At 40.8% G+C, this 20,109-nt stretch overlaps 1 protein-coding gene across 4 annotated transcripts; it reads left to right on the top strand.

Annotated features, from left to right (window-relative positions):
* Nucleotides 1-1,676: 1,676 nt before the first annotated feature.
* On the top strand, nt 1,677-14,141 carry LOC119896780 (transcription factor 7-like 1-A; the record flags this gene model as incomplete). Of its 4 annotated transcripts, none has more annotated exon segments than XM_038710199.1 (9): nt 1,677-1,760; nt 8,657-8,792; nt 9,298-9,400; nt 9,941-10,024; nt 11,759-11,902; nt 12,051-12,210; nt 12,313-12,420; nt 12,603-12,653; nt 13,224-14,141. In XM_038710199.1, coding segments are annotated over 9 exon segments (1,365 nt in total), but the record flags the coding sequence as incomplete, so codon positions are not given.
* Nucleotides 14,142-20,109: the final 5,968 nt, after the last annotated feature.

Raw genomic sequence — 20,109 nt, 5'->3', positions numbered from 1 at the left:
CCAGAGAGTAGCATTCATTAGGCACCAGGCACACAGCAGAGTAAAGTTTCAATAGGGAGCTAGGAGCCTCTAAAAGCAACTGCCTCCTGACAGTTGTATGGACTTGGGCCCATTAGTTGGAACCTACGATTCAGCCCTGAGCAGTATAGTGAAAATGAAGAGGGCTGATGTCAACTCCAAGAATTCCCCCCCTTTTCGAAGGAAAAAAGGGACCCCCTTCCCCCTGCTCTGTTGGACCCCAGCTGTCAGGAAACAATACCCTCTGCCTGCTCCGACAAACTCATTCCTGAAAATGTTTTTTTTTCCCTCCTCTCCCTTTCCCCCCTCCTGCTATAATGTCTTTTCCATTTTTAACCCACAGTCATCCAAGCTTCCTTCCTGCTTACAAACCCTTAGTGATGAATGAAGTTTTAAAAATCAAAACCTGAATGCCTGACGTCTTCAGTTTGCTTGTTTGTCAACATTTATCCTGCACCAACTTTTAAAAAGCTTTACATATATTCTTTAACTGGTCTTTTTTTTTTTTTTTTAAGTGTCAGGTACTATCTCTTGTCTTTTTCAGTCATCAGATTTTTGCCGTGGGTGGACGTCAAACTGTTCATAGGAATTCATAAAAACAATAGTATACACTGGAAAATTGTAACAAACAGATGATGCATAGCGAGATTGCACAATCACGTCTTACAGACAAGTTATAACCCATAATACACTTCCATGCCCAGAAGGCAACTTATATAATAAACTACGATACCTTTATGTCTCTGCACTACATAGGCCTATATGACCAAAAACATAACCTATAATATAAATCCCCTTTAATTAATTTGAAATTGTACCAGGGAGAAAATCCACATGCATGACAAGCTGCTGTGTCCGGTATTTAAACTGATTCATAAACCAGATGGTTGAGCCGTGCTTTTGGAACGCTGGCTCCATGCTATCTTCATTGCTGGCGGAAAAAAAAAAAATGCTCAGCTTGTTGTATCAAGCAGTAAATCACAAAACCCTCTTCTGGAGTACACAGCTCTCACTCCAGGGCACAGCGGCAAAAGGAACGGGCAACAGTAATATGGAGGTGGAAAAATTTGTGACGTGAGAAAAAAGAGGTTATTATAGTGATACTGAAAGGAGGAGCGGCTATGTTTGGGTCAAAAGGCCAAACCAATTGAGACGGACAGACAGGAGTTAGGTTGGAGTCCGCAGCTCAACCTTTCGCTGCTCTGTAGATGGGGCTTCCTTCCAGCTGTCTCTTCCCACTTGCTCTGCGATGGGCGCCCACAGCTGGCCTCTTGTTTTTCCTTGACAAACGGCATTTTCACAGTCCTCCACCAGTCCGTTGTGTTCACATCGCTCTCCCTACTCTCCCCCGTGCCAGAATGCACTGTCTGACTCCAGCAGCAATGTGGGTCTTGTACAGGTGTCTGCTGGAGATCCCTGTGGGCTTGACACCAATCGCAGCACTTTTACATGCTCTAGGAAATTTTACTGTCCCAACTGTTCACTAAGAGTTAATATTAGAGAGATTTTTTTTGTTGCGAAATAGAGCCTTAGCTTATTGGTCTCTATAATGCATATTGTTAAATCTTGTATATTTGATGTTGTTATTACTGTGTATGTTTTCCCTGCAGTGAGTCTGGGTCTGTTGTATAATTCTGCTCTTTTTCTCTCACCCACAGTACTTGCCAGTGAAATGGCCTCTTTTGGACGTCCCTGGATCTGCAGGACTAAAAGACTCCCGTTCTCCAACACCAGGGCATTTAGTAAGTAGACACTTCCACTCAAAACAAAACACATTTCTTTGTAGTATGATGGTTATATTTTGTATCAGAGTTAAGTTAAAATTTTGAGCAAGGATTCATCAATATACGACCTCTAAATTAATCTATATTTGAGATTACTGTTGCATGTGTACACTGTAGTCTGATTTATCGTGTGGGTTTGATTTAGTGCATGCTTCAGAAAGATTTGCTGTAAAGTTAACCATGAGATTACGACTGGTTGGAGGATGAAGAAAAAAAGTCCACCGTCAAATTTCACACACTCCAAATAACTGAACCATGGTGATCAGTAAATTAATGAATGAGTAGAGTCCCATCATTTTCCCTCCGTTATTTTGTGCCACTAATAAGATGTTTCCTGCCTGACATTAACCTAATTATCAAACAAATCATCTCAACTTACCGTATAAATGGTTTAACCAAACTATCACCATAATGTGGTTATTCACAATAATGAAGTTATACTGCGCATGTAAATATATTGGTTCCCATCCGTCCACGGACAGCTTCCCCCACAACCTCTACAGCACAACAGTCTGTCTTTACCACAATAACTCAGCCTCTGTCGTAAATCTCTCAAGTCTGAACCTCCTTGCCATTCCTGAACTTTCCCACACAGGTGTGAACTAGTCATCATGGTGTCTCACTCTGGTTAGACAATGCGGGGCCTCGGCGGACCTGTTTGGTTTGTGGCTTTGCTGAGGGTAGTGTGTTCGGGATTCAAAACATTAGATAACATGAAGCCCATAGCATCTATCTAGCATCTTACCTGTGTGATTATATCAGGATGTTTCCTGGTTCGGGAAGTCATGTTAATCAGTGCATGGAGGAGAAATCATGGTTACCACACATGAGTAGAAAAGAGCCACTGTGACTCAGCCCCTTGACCTTACATATCCTGGCTAGACGTGCTTGCTGAGTTTGTGGTTTATTTGCTGGATCCCATAATCACAGTGATGCACATGACAAAGTCCTCATTGAACAGCGTCAATGAGAACTTGTTGCGGAAGGGACGTAGTTTGCTCATGGGAATCCTGGACTGACTTGAGTCTCAATGGAAACCAATTAAAGATATTTTATTAGAATAAATGCTGACCTGTTTGTGACCCTGTTGATTTTTCTGTGGGACACAGCAGCTATTGTTTGAAGGTTTGTTGCAGCAAACTGATTTTAAAGAATTTAGCCCTCGGCTTGGATGGTTTCTGTTGTGTTCTTCAGTGGTTGCTGCTACTTTTCATGTGGCTCTGTGTTGGTGCTTTTCTCTTTTTGTTTGGTCTTCAGCTCGTTGAACGTCATTAAACTGAAAAAGCCGATACAGAAAGAAACATTGTAGAAGACTGAGAATGTGAGGGATCAAACTTTTTCCTGGCAGAAATGTTACTCACATTGTCTGAATAATATAAGTAGCCTTGACTTTTTTGTACTGAAATATGTACTTTCCTTAAGTGTGCAGCATTTGTTAATTTGCTGCTTTTATATCTGTACATTCAACTTTTGTATATGCAGGTTCTACATTGCTGTTATCATAGATGGAGGCTTCTTCTTATCTCTTGAATTAAAATCCATACTTTTACTTTTTAAGCGAAACAAGACATATTCATTGTGATCATTTTACTAACTGAATGGCACAGCTCTAATGAATGGGCAGTCCAAGGTCAAAAACCTTATATGAATGCAAAATTATTGTCTAAGAAGTCATGTAACGTTTTCCTTTTAAAGCAAAGTGAGAAAGGTAGTGAAGTTCAATGAACATGTTAACAGCTTTCAGTGAACTAAAAGTGGAAGTCACCACGCTTGATCTGGTGACCTGTGACCAGAGGGTCATTTGATGTGTGGTGAAAAGGTCTAATAATGGGTACGGTGTACCCTGGGCAAGGAGGATAGAAAGTGAAACACCCCGCTGTGGCCTTACCCCCCACTCTGGGCCAGGAGCCCACATGCCCCTCTGGTGTGCTGCTGCTGACAGGGAGCCAGGCTGATTATGTGCTCATTACTCTAGCCGAGGATAGAAAGAGGGAGAGTGGGAGGGGAGCAGCAGGCTGGCTCCCCAGGCCTGCAGGCTCCCCAGGCCCCAACACTGCACTAATGAGAGCAGGGGGAGCGGATGGGCACACATGGAGAGGCCAGGGATTACTGCCCAGGGCCAAGAGGAGCCAGAGAGAGAGACCCGAGGAGAGAAGGTGAGGAGACACCAGCAGGGACTCCTAAAGCAGACCTGCACTACTGCAGTCATTCCGCAAGCATGTGTTGAATATGACATTGTTGTTTAGTTTTTATGATGGACTGACATGGTTTGGAATGTAAAGACAATGCAACTATGCATAATGTTAGTTTAGTGATCGCGCTTTTACAGTGTGTTAGTTGGGAGGCCTGCTCAGTCAAGGGCCTCTCTAGATTAATAAAAAGCGACTGACAAGACACAACAGGAAGACAATGTGATATTTAGATTTTTTTGTGAAGATCACCCCACATTTCTACGTATGCCTGCAGAGATCCATGCAATTATTGTTGCTTGAACTGAAATTGCTTTGATATTTCTGCTGATTCTGGCAATGTGGAACAACATTAGGAGGATGTAAAATAGAAATCAGAGCATTCAGTGGATACGAAAGTCCAGGGAAAGACCATCCTGTCACTGTGCAGATTGGGTCCATAAGGCCTGTATGCTAATCAGAGCCTGCTCTGGCCTGAGATCCTCAATTATTCAACAGGCAGGTTTGTTTAGCATTCAGTTGGTATTGCTTTTGGTAGTAATGGTGGTGCTGGTGGTGGGGTGGGGGGACTGGGAAGAAGGGAAAAAGCGCTTCTATGAACATACTGCACCCCACCGTGCATACACACGCACACAAACACACATGTGCATGTAGACACATACATCGAAGCCCCCCAAAACCCCCATATAAGCTCCTGTGTTCAGAGGGCTGCCTCATCATGAATAATACATCAAAGGCGCTGCAGGGCCAGGTGATGCAGTATGGGGAACTTGTCAGCCCATCAGTAGTGGCCAAGCTGGACCAGGGAGGAGAGGAGAGGAGACACTGCTGTCTGAATGATGTATGTCTTGTACTCATCTTCCACAACCTACTGATTCACAGTCATTAACACTCAGCTGATAATGATGTCAATGCTGCGTACTTCCCTCACTGAGGTCATTCAGTCACTTGCAGTAATTTGTCCATAAGGCCTGTTCTCTATGTCATTACCGACTACACTGACTAGTACTGTTATTCTGGATTAGACGGAGCTGTGACTGTCTAATGAGGTAGAACTGACCAGAATTGCTGTCCGTCAGTTACGGCTGATCTTCACTTGACAAGGACACAAGAATCGCCCTCATTGTTTCAATATTGTATTAGTGTCTAGAGTAGTCAAGGCACTGAGGGAACTGGTCCTGTCACGGTGTCATAAGTCACTTAGTCACCAAATTGTTTAATTGAGCTGAAGTGGCAAGGTCTAGAACATCATATCAGAGATGCCTTTTTTTCTGGGGCAATCTTCAAACCTCAGGGCTATATGGCAGTTTAAGTAGAGATATAAACTTAAAAGTATGCTGTTATTTCCTCTCGGAGCGTTACATATACTTGTTACCCATATTCTTTTAGCAGACCTTTGACTGGGAGTCCAGGGAGATTTTCTCATTTTGCATTAGGCAGCGAACAACCGGGATCCATCATGAAATCAAAGGGTTTGGGAGGACTGAACTGAATACTGATCCAAGGTCTGCAGCCCTGCTGGGCCGCTGCAGAGACAAGCTCCTCTTCAGAAATGGAATAAGGAACCGGTGCTTTGATTCCAGTCAAACTCTGAAATGAGTTCATGAGGGAAATTATTAGATACTGTCCATTAGTGGCAGACTTACTAGACAATAATGTTAACGTATGTTAATTCACAAATATTTATTACCACACGAGATCCAAATGAGATTTTTTCATGTTTGTGCATATATAGGCTGTTCTGATTATGTTACCACTCTTTCAATTTATTTAATGACCATTGGGGATATTCACTCCAGTAATATGTCGCCGCTCTGCGCTGTATAATTTTAAGCTAGAATATAACTGCCATTGACCTTTTCAGAAGCGATGACCAGACGTAACGCACATGTTGTCTGTGATGAATGGCATAGTTTTGGAGCGGTTGATTTTAAAGACATATGACACGGTCAGTCCCCTCTCACGTCCGCTTCCTGTTGGCGTTGACAAACAAGGCTTGGATTTCTCAGCATGCCAGGCATTCTTTTCACCCTGTCTTTCCTGCAGTTTTGAAAGGCCTCTGAGCCTCCCACCCAGAATCACCGAGCATAAAGACACACAAAGCTGCGGGGTTATTCAGTTTGTTCTAAGCTCTCTTCCCCATCGGCTGTTTGCCTAGTAATTCAATTCAGATGTGCAGGATCCAAAAACATGTTTGCTTGAATGAAATCCACCCCTCCACCCACATTGACCAAGGACTATGCTTTTCTTAGCGCCGTTCCAAGTTGGACAGCCAAACGAGGTACTGCCACCTCGGCCTTTTAGTTTCAAAACCTCTTAAGAGACAGACGTCTTTTCTCTGCACCGGCTCAGCAACTTTTTGCTGTGTTTTTTTCCCCCTTTAAACCTTCCTGTTCCTATGTCCAATCACTCTAAGACCAGTTCTGGGTGTTTTTTCTTGCATGCTGAGATGTCTGCACCACTGCAGACCTGTTTGCAACAAGCATGTCTATGTAAAGAGCATGATTTCTGCCTGTCGATGTAGATACCATCTGGTTCCACGTTGCCCTTTATTGGTCCTATCGCGTAGATGTTGTTTATATTTAAAACAAGGCTCATGTTCCTTGTGGCTTCCTTATTACACTTTGCTTGTGGATCATGAAACCAGACATATGAAGCCGTCATGGGCTGACGGAATATTACCTCTACACATAAAGCAAATGAAAGAAGGCATTGATACACACAGTGTTTAGTTTTAAGTCAGGATTGAGCAAGTTAGTCTAGTTTTTCAATTTTGCTAAAGTTTTTATGCTCTCAGAGCTCCAGAGAGCTTAATTAATTTAAATTGGTTTAAAAAATTATGCTGATTTTGATTGATTTAACAAAAAAAATGTTCTGAAGAAAAGAGCTTTTGTGATGAAGCAGCAATATTTTTTTCTAACAGGAGACATTGTGGCAGGTAAGATACATGTCAGAATAGTTTTGCATCCGTGCAACCTGCGTACTTCATTTTTCTCCACATTTTGTTGGGCTGCTGAACTGAAATCCAGCCTGGAGTTGAAACTAGTGCCTTCAAAGTTAGAAATATGTTTAGAGCACACGATTGGTGTATTCCAGGATATGAATAATTAATAAAGGCATCATTTCAAATTCTCACTGAAGTGCTTCCCAAAATGTGTTGGCACCCAGGTCTAGAGGTCTCGAACAGCCCTCACAATATAGGGAAAATTCAGGCATATTGTACATGAAGTAGAACAACAAAGCAAACTCAAATATACATGACATGTGGGACCTGGGAATTCAACCCGGCAAGTCAACACTATTTCTGCCATGAAGCTTTATCAAAGCCTTTTCTGTGTGTGAAATCGTGTTCTCTGCGCATCATCATATACATTGACCTTATATGCTCTGGAGTCTGGAGGAAACCAAAAAAAGTCTTCTGCAAAGTGATCTTTATATAGCCATGTTTAACACCAGTAAATATTTTCCTCACTCCATCTGGCATTACCAGAATCAAAGCGTGCTTTAGACGTGGGAGAAACCAATTTGCTAAAGATTTAAAATGAGGAAAAGGTTGGGCCTTCCTTAAAAAAAAAAATTTGAAAAAAAAAGCTACGATTTGGAACAATTCTAAGCAGCGTGAAGCAAGAGAGTGTACAGAAGCCTCAATGCAAACCTTGTTTCCTAGCAGAAGACCACGTTGGAGAGAGACGAGAGGTTGAGAAGGGGGTGGGAAGGGATATTGAAGAAAGGTTAGCCTGGAGGAACAAGACTCCTTTCTACCACTCCCCCCCCCACCCACCCCCACCCCTTGACCCTCCCATGTGACAAGTTGAGCCAACAAGTGCTCTATTCAGCCAGGCAGCCAGGGGAAATGACTGCGAGGCTGAGCGCTGCCTAATGAAAGTAGAGACGCTGGTTATTATTATTGTCTTCATCATCCTCGTCATAGGCGTAATGCTGGTCAGATCCTGGCAAAGATCTGCATTTATTCAAGTATTGTTGAAATGAGAGAGATCCACACTGCATGTAAAAGGAAGTTTCATCTCTAGACTTTCTGTTCTTCACCAATTATCTTAAGTTATACATTGGTAGTGTTTTTCTATAAGCACGGTATTATAAGAGTGGCAGTGTAATCCACCCATGGGTGTGTGCTTACTCCCATCAAGTGAGTGTTGTCAGACAGAGTGGGAGATGATGTCTCCACTTGTTTATGGGTATTCAGTTTACCTTCGCCTGATTGTATTTGTTTGCTTGCTGGTGTGACTGTTGGACTCGGTGGCACCGTTGTTTTTCTTGTTGGACTGAACAAACAGTTCTCTCCTCAGCTAAATGACCGTAATGGTCTTGGCATGTGTCTGTAAGGCTTTTTAGTGTTCCTTGGTGCTGGTCCAGATTGCATCACAGGGCCGGTCACACGCACAGACTGTGATGTTTACCATGGAGGGCATTCACACATGATGACCTATTTACTCCATGCATTTCTTTTGAGCAATGGCCAACAGAAATCATGTGCATGTATACAGTTTGGGATAGTAATGTGCTTGTTTCATCTACAAGCACAGGATTACTTTGCATTCGCTCTGTTTTGAATGTTGAATGTGTCAGGCACTTGTTGCACACTGGTCTCCTCCTGCTCATAAATTCTTTGTTTCTGATCTTCTCTTGTTTTTTCTTTACCAACAGTCCAATAAAGTCCCAGTTGTGCAGCATGCTCACCATGTCCACCCACTGACGCCCCTCATAACATACAGCAATGAACACTTCTCCCCCGGCACGCCGCCATCGCACCTCTCCCCAGAGATCCTCGATCCAAAGACAGGTAAAGTCTCATGGATGGACACTGACTGATTGAAGTGATTTCTCTCTGTGTGGCTGTACAAAATGTAGTTCCATCTTTTATGAAGCTCAGAGGTTTTAGTCAGCCACTTGTCGCAGTAGGTACTGAAACAGGTGGCAGGCACAAACAAACGCTAATGAGCCTAACAGGTTCATGAAATTTGAAAAAGAAAAAGTGTGTTTAGACACACTTTGATCAAACCTGTTTCTGTTTGGAACCTACTGATCAAGTTTCTGTTGACATTTTGTTACCTTTTTTCCACCATGAAAACTTGGCGTTATTGGAATCACGAAAGTGAATTCCTGACAGCTGTTGTAGTATGAAACTACAAACTTTATACAGCTACCTCTCAAACCTTCCCTCAAAAGATGGATTATAAAGAGTATTGTTGTTTTGTAAGTAACTCATCTATAAAAATAGCATGTTACCTTAGCAGGTATGCGCTGCATTTTTAAAAGCTGGTTTATTCTGTCTGCGGCACCTGCAGGTATTCCTCGGACGCCTCACCCATCGGAACTCTCTCCATACTACCCCCTGTCTCCGGGTGCTGTTGGTTCCATCGCACACCCTCTGGGCTGGCTCATGCAACAGTAAGTTACTTTTACTTTCAGCTGTCCACAAAACCAGATGTGTTCACACTACTGTTAAAGCACTGATGTTGTCGAATTAACTTTTGTCAGTTGAGTGGCTTATTTCAACCAGCTACTCTGGTGAGTTGCAATTTATGAAAGCACAACACATTTTTGAAGTTCACATCAAGAAGCAAGAAGAAAAATGTGACACGGACAACGTTTTTGCAATTTAAAGCAATGTCTGATTTGTATGCTCTGTTGTCTAAGTGCAGGTGCTCAAAATCAGAACAATCCATCCATCGTCAACCGCTTATCCTGCGTACAGGGTCGCGGGAATCAGAACAATAACAAATTAAAATAGTTGAATTTACCAGGAGGAATTTATGAACATTTATGGGTTTTGCTACGGCTCTCGTAATCAATTGCAACAGTGCTGTTCCACAAGCAGGGGATTTGAGTCGATGAGTAGAGGATTAATGCTGGTGGGTTAGCTGTCAGCTGTGTTTGATCCACCTCACACTGGAGCTTTCGCTCACTCTGTCTCCCTCTGTCTCCCAGGCAGGGCCAGCCCATGTACTCCATCTCTCCGGGGGGATTCCGTCACCCCTATCCAGCGCTAGCAATGAATGCATCCATGTCCAGGTGAGTGGATCAAGTTCAGCAACACCCCCACCCTCCCAAAGGGAGACATATAATATCTACTGCTTCTATGCTATGCTGTAATCACATTTTCCAGCTTTCTTTGCCAACCTGCTTAAACACTAGGTACAATATGGCTAGTGTGGAGTTTAAAACTTCCATTGTTTACATTGTTTAACTGTTTTGGAAACATGTTACTGAAACAGCAGAGATCCTATTTTGAATTTGCACTTCTGACAAACATTGTCAGATCACGGACAGGCAGCGCTGTCGGGACTACAAAGGGATGTGAGGTCTAAGTCGATCACAGACAAGTTCAGCTTTTTAAATAGAGTGAACGCATTATTGGCATTCAGTACTCCTCTCCTGTCTTTTCTCTCTGAGCTAAACTTCTGTGGTCAGGCCAGTATTCTGAGCCTCTCCACAACATACACACACACCATTGAGATGAAAGGGCTGAGAATCGATTAGGACAAATCAAAGCTCATCTGAACCTACACGTCCCATCAGACTTAACTCTCTCACCCTCTTTCAAAATTGGAAAGATTTGTAGCGAGCCTTCCGGTGTTAGTATAAGAGGAAATATTCTGAAGGGTCTCTGTGATCAATAGCATGTGTAGCTCCAATCCCGAGATGGACTCTCAACAATCAAAACATACCTCACAGAAGTTTTTTACTATTTAATGCATCTGATTTAGGATTTTATTTAAGTTTCTGTGTGAAGCTAATATTTTTGACATCATTTGCTAATCAGACTGCATAAGATGTAACTCTAAAATTGTAAGTGAAAATTAAACAAGCAAGAATTAAAGTAAACATGAAATCTAATCGCAATGACATAGGTTACATAAATAGCATTATTTTCTAAATGTGGAGCTTGACTGCATGCCACCACTTAGAGCAGCATTGAGTTATTCATCTGGGACTAAGTGGGATGTTTACAGATGTAGTCGGTATAGGTTTATTACAGAGGGAATGATATGGCACCTCCTTGTTTATACAGCATGAATTATTAAGTGATTCAAAGAAAAAACAAAGCAAAAACTCAGTTCTTAATTACAGATTAAGACTTTGTGTATTTACACACATTCAGTTAGATAATGAATATTGAATGAGGATCTTTCTGTGAGAGCATGTGTAACCTCGACTAGAACTCCGTATATACGTTAACACTGGGTTGTATATCATAAGGCAAAGCTGATGACTCTAAACTCACTCATACTTGTGCATTGTCTGCGTGACAAGTTAAAAGAATTAAAAAAGAATTTTCCTGTTTAACATTAACCACAGTTTGATAGAGGGATATGGAGCTTAATTCCCTTCGTTGTTCATTACAATGCTCCATTGTATTAACAATTGGAAATTGAGAGACACACTTTGTAAAGGTGTTCTGTGTGGACGGCTGTCAGAACGCTCTCCATGGTCTGGAACGTGGTAAGGAAAGTGGTTTCAGGTGTCACGGCCATGCTGTCACCATGGTAACAACACACTCCACTTTTCTCCAGCCTTTGCTGAATAAAGGGGCTTTTGAAAAAGTCTTTATTTGAACAAAAAGCAAGCGTTTCAGTCATTGTGTGTATGAATTTAGTCTAGACAAACGCAGTAGGCACAAATTTTGCCCGGAGGGTAAGGCAGTGCACTCATGTGCCAACTTAGCTCAACCTTTTTCTCGTCAGGTTAACAGAGGTTCACTGTTAAATTCGACTGTTAAAAAGTTGCCTCCTTTTGCCCTCTCAGCTTGGTGTCCAGCCGTTTCTCCCCTCACATGGTGACTCCGCCTCCTCACAGCCTCCACCAGACAGGCATTCCCCATCCTGCCATCGTCTCCCCAGCTATCAAACAGGAGCCCAGTGGCGACAACATTAGCCCCTCAATGCATGCGTAAGAAAAATTAAAATAGTCTTTTAACTGTATCAAAACCTGCTTTTGTTGCAGCATAGTATTTCCCCTTGTTTGCTGTAACTCACCACTACGTCTTTACCATTCACAGTATATTAACAGCCTCCTACTAATTTTTTCGAATTAGCAGGAAATCCCCCGTTCCTCCCAAGAAAGAAGAGGACAAGAGGCCTCATATCAAGAAACCCCTGAATGCTTTCATGCTGTATATGAAGGAGATGAGAGCCAAAGTAGTGGCAGAGTGCACTCTGAAAGAAAGCGCCGCCATCAACCAGATCCTTGGAAGACGGGTAAGTAGCACGGACACAGGCGTGCATGTGAGTTTACAACTATATACGTGTGTTTGTGTGTGCGTTTAACAGTCCTTTGATATCTTCTCTCTTTGTCCACAGTGGCATTCCCTCTCAAGAGAGGAACAAGCCAAATACTATGAACTGGCCCGAAAAGAGAGGCAGCTCCACTCCCAGCTCTATCCAGGATGGTCAGCACGAGATAACTATGTGAGTAGCACATTTTGATCAGGTCTTATGTTTATGAGTTGAGAAAGTTAGAAAAACAGTTTTTCTCACATGTGACTGAAGCACTTAATTAAGTAATCATACTTTTGTTGTCATAAACTGTACTTGCTGAGGTGGCTTATTACTTACTTTCAGTTTTTTATGGCATTGTTTTATCTGTGCAGGGAAAGCGGAAAAAGAGGAAGAGAGACAACAAACCAGACTCAAACCAGAAGGTAAAGGGCCTTATCCTCCTGACCACCTTTATCAGTTTAATTTCCTCACAAAGTGGACTAAGAAAGAAAAACTCTAGTAAACTCAAAGCTAGGGAGTTTTTTTTCTTGCAAAGCTCAAGTGCGTCTTTTTTCTATTATGTTTATCTATCCTTTTGCATGGATTCTTTTCTTCACTAACACATATTAACTTCTTTCCCCACTTCTATACTTTGACAAGCAGCTTATGAGGTTCAGTGCTAATAGTGGCAGGTATGTCTGCTGTTGCCCAACCCAATGAACACTGTAATTTGCTCAAAATAAGAGAGCTTTCCACACTCCAGTGCACATTTTAATGTAGTGTGTCATGTTGTGTTTTTTGCATCATAAATGCATACCATCTGGATATGTTTAACATCCTGTTACGCTCCCCCCTTTTGTACTGTGTTTCCAATTTTATTTGAACGCGTCATGCTTTCAGAGCTTTCACCGCCATCATCTCCACTGTTTTAGTAATCACTCATTCACTTCTGTCACTGGCAGCATTGAGGGACATGAACCAGATTTGAAGCCAGAAGCAGATCCATAATTCAGCTTCTTCACTTTCTTTCAGACTTCTCGATAAGAAACAAGAAGCAGTGCGTGCAGTACCTGCCCTCGGAGAAGATGTGCGACAGCCCTGCGTCGTCTCATGGCAGCATGCTGGACTCACCAGCCACTCCCTCTGCGGCCTTGGCCTCCCCGGCTGCTCCTGCTGCCACTCACTCTGAGCAGGCGCAGCCACTATCGCTCACCACCAAACCGGAGGGACGCATGCACCACCACTTCTCCCTACCTGGGAAGGCTTCTGGATCCTCCTCCTCTTCTTCCTCCTCCTCCTCATCCTCCTCCCAACCCTCCATCTCCATCCCAATTGGTACTTCAGGTAGCCAGTCGACCACACCCATCCTCACCCGGCCAATCCCCTTCACCTCTCTGCACCACTCAATGCTCTCTCCCCCTTCCCCTTTCCATCAGGCAGCCCTTCACTCCCATCATGCCCTGTTCCAGTCACAGCCCCTCTCCTTGGTTACCAAACCAACTGAATGAATCCGCAAAGGCAATTTTTCCCCATTTATTGTGCTGTATATTGCTTTTCTTTTAAATAGGTATTAGAACAACTTTTTTTCTAAATAATGAAAAGGAAGAAATATTATTGGTCAATATTTGACTGTCTCCTTTTCTACATCTCTGAATGAAAACAAAATGTATTTTTTGTAAAGTTTACTGCAGAACTGGTTTCTTTTTGATGCATTTATCCAATGAACCTCTTGTATAAAACAACCAATGTACATAGTTTCTTTAAAAAACAAAAAGGAACAAAAACATGTTTTCTTTTTAGCCAAAACTGATTAATGTTAGTATAAAGTTTAAGTCATAGTACTTGCCAATAATTGCAGCCCCCTTTTCAATTCACGAGTGTGTGCCCCTTCTTTGACATGTTAAATAAACATTTGAAATTGTTTCTTAAAAGAAATGCCTCTTCTTGTCTTTTCACATTCTATCAGCCCATGTTTTTGTCATTTAATAAGAAGTTTCTTTAACAAGGTAATGTGGTTTGGATAAATATTCTCATAATAGTGACCACAGTGCATAACAAATTGATAAATGCCATTTGTAGCTGCTGAAAATGTCTATTTAATGAGCAGTATAATTTTATTACGTCACTGAAATAGAATAGGAGTCCATAACATTCCTGTCATTTTTTTTCAGTCTTGTGCTATGCTTTATTTCTTAACAGGGAACATCTTCATTAAAACCTGGCTTATGGTGGCAAGGAGTTTAACATTTAATAAAGCAGAATTAGGCTAACCGCATTGGAAAATGTGTGCCTGAACCAGGGTAACAAAATAAGAAGCCCAAAATAAATACAAATAAAAAAAATAATAGACATCTGCTCCTTCTCAAAATATAGCGTCCCACAACAATGACAGAAAAGCAGGTCAGCCCCATCCCAGCACACCGAACCCTGCCCGGGTTCCTTGTTCCTCTTGCACTTTTACTGCATCTTTATTCACCGTTTGGCACACTGCTTAGGCTTTAATTAACTCAGAGGTAATGGGATGGAGCCCTTGGGACCTCATTAGGCATTTCAATTAGTGAAAAATACACAAGGTAGGTTACAGTTTTTGGTGGCTTTGGAGATGCAGAGAAGTGCCAGGGATAAACCAATTATGTCGGATCTTGGGGGGGGGGGGGGCAGCCTGGATGAGCCCACTGACAAACCCCTACCACCACCTACTGACTTAGAAACAAGCTCTTACCTACAGGGAGATCAACAGAGCTGGGAAATGCTAGTTTTTTACAGTCTTTCAGCTGATTGGATTCAGCATGTGCATTTTACAAATAAAGATACCTTTCCAGATAGTAGACAGCATCAGCCACATTGGACCAACAGAGCAGTCTGGGTTAATTGATTTTAAGCTTGACTTTAGATGCCATGATAATGATCTTAAACAATGACAGTCATCTTACTGATTTTACAAAGATTTACTGAGCAAATATTATTTATCATCAATTTACTGTTAATTGTCAGCAACAGAATCAAATGTCAGCGTCATAAAACTACACACAAGTGAACTGAGGATGTATTTCCATTTGCTCGCCTAACCCGCACAGTAGAGGCACCAAACTGTCAAGTCTCCCCCGCAATGTTTTAAGCAATCATTAGCCATAATAAGTCTTTGCTTGTTTGCTGTTATATCTTACATCATTTCAGAGACAAACCACACAGTCTCTGGTGCTACAGCTGCCTACTCTGAGCCACTTCACCAATCCGTCAGTGAAATTACAGGTAATGAGTTGTCAAAACAGACAGCAAAAATGTCTCCTCAAGGCCATACATCCAGTGCAATGTTCAATTTTCCTAAGACAGTTCCCCTTATTATGAGACTCAGTCCCCAAGAGAATGACTTCAAATGTGCTGGTTAAGTTGTTCTTTTATTAAATACGTTTCCCCTACCTGTGCCTACTTATTTATACCTTGTATGAGTTATAATATATTGAAGGAAATAACCCTAAAATCCATCAAAACATTAGTATTACAACACAATTTGATCGATTCAATTAAGTAAATAATGCATGAGCAAGTAGGACTTTTAAAGCGTAGGCAATTTGCTCAGTTTTAAACAAAATATCTATTTGAAATGGAATAAAAGGTATGTTATCATAAAATTCCCATGCTCCACTCAAAATGTAATACACCACTGTTTATCTATTAATAACGTATCTGGTTGCTGCTCCACTCAACATCTGCCATGTAAGCACGAGGTCAGATTTAATACATGTTAATTTTTGCTCATTAAATTCTTCCAATCTCTTGCCAGGGTTCTTTTTTTGGGCCTTCCTTTGATCTGGAATTTATTCCAGGTTATTCCTTTGATAGTTAAAGTGTAATATTACACTGAGAACTGTCATTTGAGAAGTCACTAAAATAAAATAAATATTAAATAAATAAATGCAACACTTTCAATTAAAACCACTAAAACACACCGGCAACAGCACATTTTAGTGTGAATGCACACAACAAGGGCTGACCCTGATAAGTCATTGTGTTCTTCTGATGAAGAAGTAAACTACATAAAACTAATCAGAAAAGGCTGATCATATATCTTCACTCATGACCTTACACTCTCATTAATAACAGGATGCTGTGTTTGCATCACATGTGGTTTCCCAAAGTGTATTAATTGATTGTTTCTGTAACATTTCACTGAGCTTAGCAAGACTCAGCTGGCGCCTTTGTGAAGGTAGGTATGGCTAGCTGTGAGCTTAACAACCTCCTTAATGTATTATTCATACCCATTTGACCTTAAAGATGGAAATGCAAATGAGTGTCAAGAATGACAGGGATCATCGGACTTTTCAAATGTCAAATAGCCTGCCACAATTAAGACATATTCATTACATGAATCCACAGGTCCCCCACACCCAGCTGAGATGTAAAACACCTCAAATTAACATTTTGATGATTATCTAATTTCTGAAGCTACTGTACAAATACACTTGTAATCCCTTAAATATTGTAACTTGTGTTGCTCAGCTGTAAAGTTTAGTGCCTTTATGTTAATTGTTTTACTTAATGGTAGTTTATTCTCTAGATTAAATACCCATTCAAATTATTGTAGGATTATATAATGGGTTTTTGCAAACCCCCGCAATCACACAGACATAAAGTAATCTGGTGTCATGATGCTTTTGTCACATTTTTTACTTGCACTGTATATCAATACTGCCATCTGCTGATAAGGTCAAAAACTGACACAACCACCTCATGTGGAACGAATATCCCCATCATGTCAGCACCTACCTGTGGGTAACTGTAATAACACAAACATTATCTCCTCCACTCCTAATGTGGAGGATCATTAGAATAAAAAATGGTCATGTATAATAATAAATATAACATTTAAGTCTTTATCAGTGTGTCTTCTCCTTTACAATCTAATGTGAGTACAATAGGAAGGTGTCAGCCTCAGCCATACAATAGCAAGTAAATCTGGCCTAAATATTAAATCTCTATTTGTCTCTATTAATCTCTATCTTTTTATTTAGTGGCAAGATCTGAGGTTGACATAGAGGAATTTTGGTTCTGTCTGACCATTTGATTTCTTTCAGCATTCAGATTAATAGCCATGCCTTACAAGAAAACAGATAGGTTGTATGAATGCATGCGAAGAAAGGTGATAATCCTTATGTTTTGTGTAAAGCAGCTGGAAAGGCACTGTGGTAACTAGTGAATTAAAAGTTTGATGAGGTTCATTTGTTGCTCTAACAAACAGTTGTGGAAAAAGTAAAAGTACAAATACCACCATTTATTCCATTACAAGTTAAAGTCATTCACTTAAAATCTTCCATCCATCCACAACCGCTTATCCTGCGTACAGGGTTGCGGGGGGCTGGAGCCAATCCCAGTTTACATCAGGCAAAAGGCGGGACAGGTCGCCAGTCCATCGCAGGGACAGACACACATTCACACCTAAGGACAATTTTGGAGACACTAATTCACCTAGTCTGATGGTAGGAGGAAGCCGGAGAGAACCCGTGCGGACAACATGCAAAATACACAGAAAGGCTGGGGCATCTGGGGTGTGAACCCACAACCGTCTCACTGTGAGGTGACAGTGCTAACCACTTCACCACTGTGCCTCCCTCCTTTAAAATCTTATTTAAGTAAATGTACAGAATCATTATAATCAAACTATAGGCTACTTAAAAGTATCTAAAGTAAAAGTACTTTTTTTGCAAATTACACATTATTGTATTTTACATTATAAGATTATTAATACTGTCAATGTGCAAGTAGCGGTCACTGGAGCTAGTCCTAAATATTTTATACAGGAAAGTTTGGTAGTATAGATCAGTGGTTCCCAACCTAGGGATCGAGCCCCTCCAAATGGTCACAAAATAAATCTTAGGAGTAGAGATGATTAATTGGGGAAGAAAGAAGAAATAAAACAGTTCTGATACATACATTTATATTAATATTTTAGACTTGTCTCTAATCTTTGATTTTTAGTAAAATATTGGATAATTTTATCTGTTTGGAATTCAAACAAGTTATTTAAATGGCACCATCTGAAATGATTAGAAGGGAAACCAAGCCACTTGTTTAATCTTAAACAAACTGTATTTTATAAACTTATCAACCATACAGAAGTTGCACAGACCAGAATATATTGATAATAATTACACTGAATTATTTAATTGAAACCATGTAAAATGTTTACAGGGAAAAGGTCCCTTCACCAGCTCATATACATCAGAGACATCAGAGACATGACAATGTAGCAAGTATCAAGCAGCACAAAAATTACAAGTACAGTAGGCCTACTTTTCACTACAACAGGCAAATATTACCAAGCATCACTGGCATGAAAAGAGCTGATATAGCTGCGCTCCTCAACCTTTAGGTGGCAGTACACCTCACCCCTGTGTAGACATCTGCAGAAGAAGAGCAGGTTGGTTTGTACACGGAAGTAGAAAGGGGACTTGTCAAACCCTCCAACCTGTCGAGTTGCATTTGTCAACGCGGATTCTGTCGTTAACCCCGCAGGAGAGACTCAGTAGATTTGGTTTGTGTTTTCATTATTGTGTGGACACGATGAGGGCGGCTTTCCTACTACTCACGGTGTTTCTGTACTGCTTCGTGGTCAGAGGTTAGTGAAATTTTCTGTCGTTGTGCTACATGTGCCTTCCTCATTTAACTAAGGAAACCGAAATTATCGACTGCGTACAAGTTAGATGGAGCTATTGATTTGGTCTATTTGTTGCTTCAGTCACAAAACTACACGCACAGCAACAAATATAACGTTACACAAAAAACAGAAACACGGAAAGCAGTGATACGGGTTAATATGGAAATCGATCAGAGTCCCGTGCATGCACCGAACCGCTATTCTCTCTATAGGCAGATCACGGGACTCTATTGACGCAACGTATGAGCACAATGTGAACTCAATCTAGGAACCAGGAACTGACATTGTACTTTCCCTAACAAATTTCAAATTTTTATTTATTTTTAAGTCATCCTTATTACAAAAATAGGTTATAATTCACAAGTGACTTACCAAAATGTACATAACAACATAATACCTAGACAACATAAAATAGAGTTTTGCCAGGGGAAGCTTATAGGTCATTATAAAAAGAAAGAGCACCATATTGACAGCTCTAACTGCCTTTTTGTTGTTGGCGCCAGAAATCAAATTAATATAATGTACAACTTCATGGAGAAGAAGTACAAAATTTGTTTTTTAGTGATGAATTTACATTTATGAATGTGGAATTTTGCCAACAGAATTAATAAATGTATAATGAAGTACATCTTCTCTTTACTTTGACTTCTCTAAAAGCAAAGTACAATATTCTCCCACAATAAGGCAAAGTCTTAAATAAATATGGTCAATGATGAATCTGCTGAAATTTTACCAAAATGTTCTGGTGTGTGAGCAATACCAAAGAGGTACAAAACAGTTTCTGGGTGGTCTTCACAAAAAGAACAGTTTGTATTGATGCCTTTTTTAAAATTTAACCATGTAATGATTAGCAGGGTAATATCTGAGAATAACAAATTTCAAATTACCAACACTAGCTGACATGCAGTGACGCTAACCAGGGGGAAGTCCCCAGCCTTGCCTGGTTTTTAATAGCTCTTGCATAACTTTATTACACTTACAAAGCCTATAATTTTTTTTTTTTGTTGACACTGTCACAGAGGCGTTTTTATGGCAGACATTTTTTAGCATGTCATAACAGGAAAAACACATTGTGAAAAATTGTGTCCTCATTAACATTACATTTAATCTTTTATGTATGTTCTATTATTATTACTATTATTGTTATAGATATATATTGTGTTTTTATCCTTAACCTTTCCTCTCCTATACTCCTTATGTTAGTCTGTCCACATTTACTAGAGTTTAGGTCAGAGCTGTGAGAT

The sequence above is a fragment of the Micropterus salmoides genome, unplaced genomic scaffold (assembly GCF_014851395.1).
Source record: "Micropterus salmoides isolate LMB-PRFRI ecotype aquatic unplaced genomic scaffold, ASM1485139v1 Ms_hic_scaffold_104, whole genome shotgun sequence".
Lineage (NCBI taxonomy): Eukaryota > Metazoa > Chordata > Actinopteri > Centrarchiformes > Centrarchidae > Micropterus > Micropterus salmoides.
This window is presented reverse-complemented; position numbering and strand designations above follow the sequence as displayed.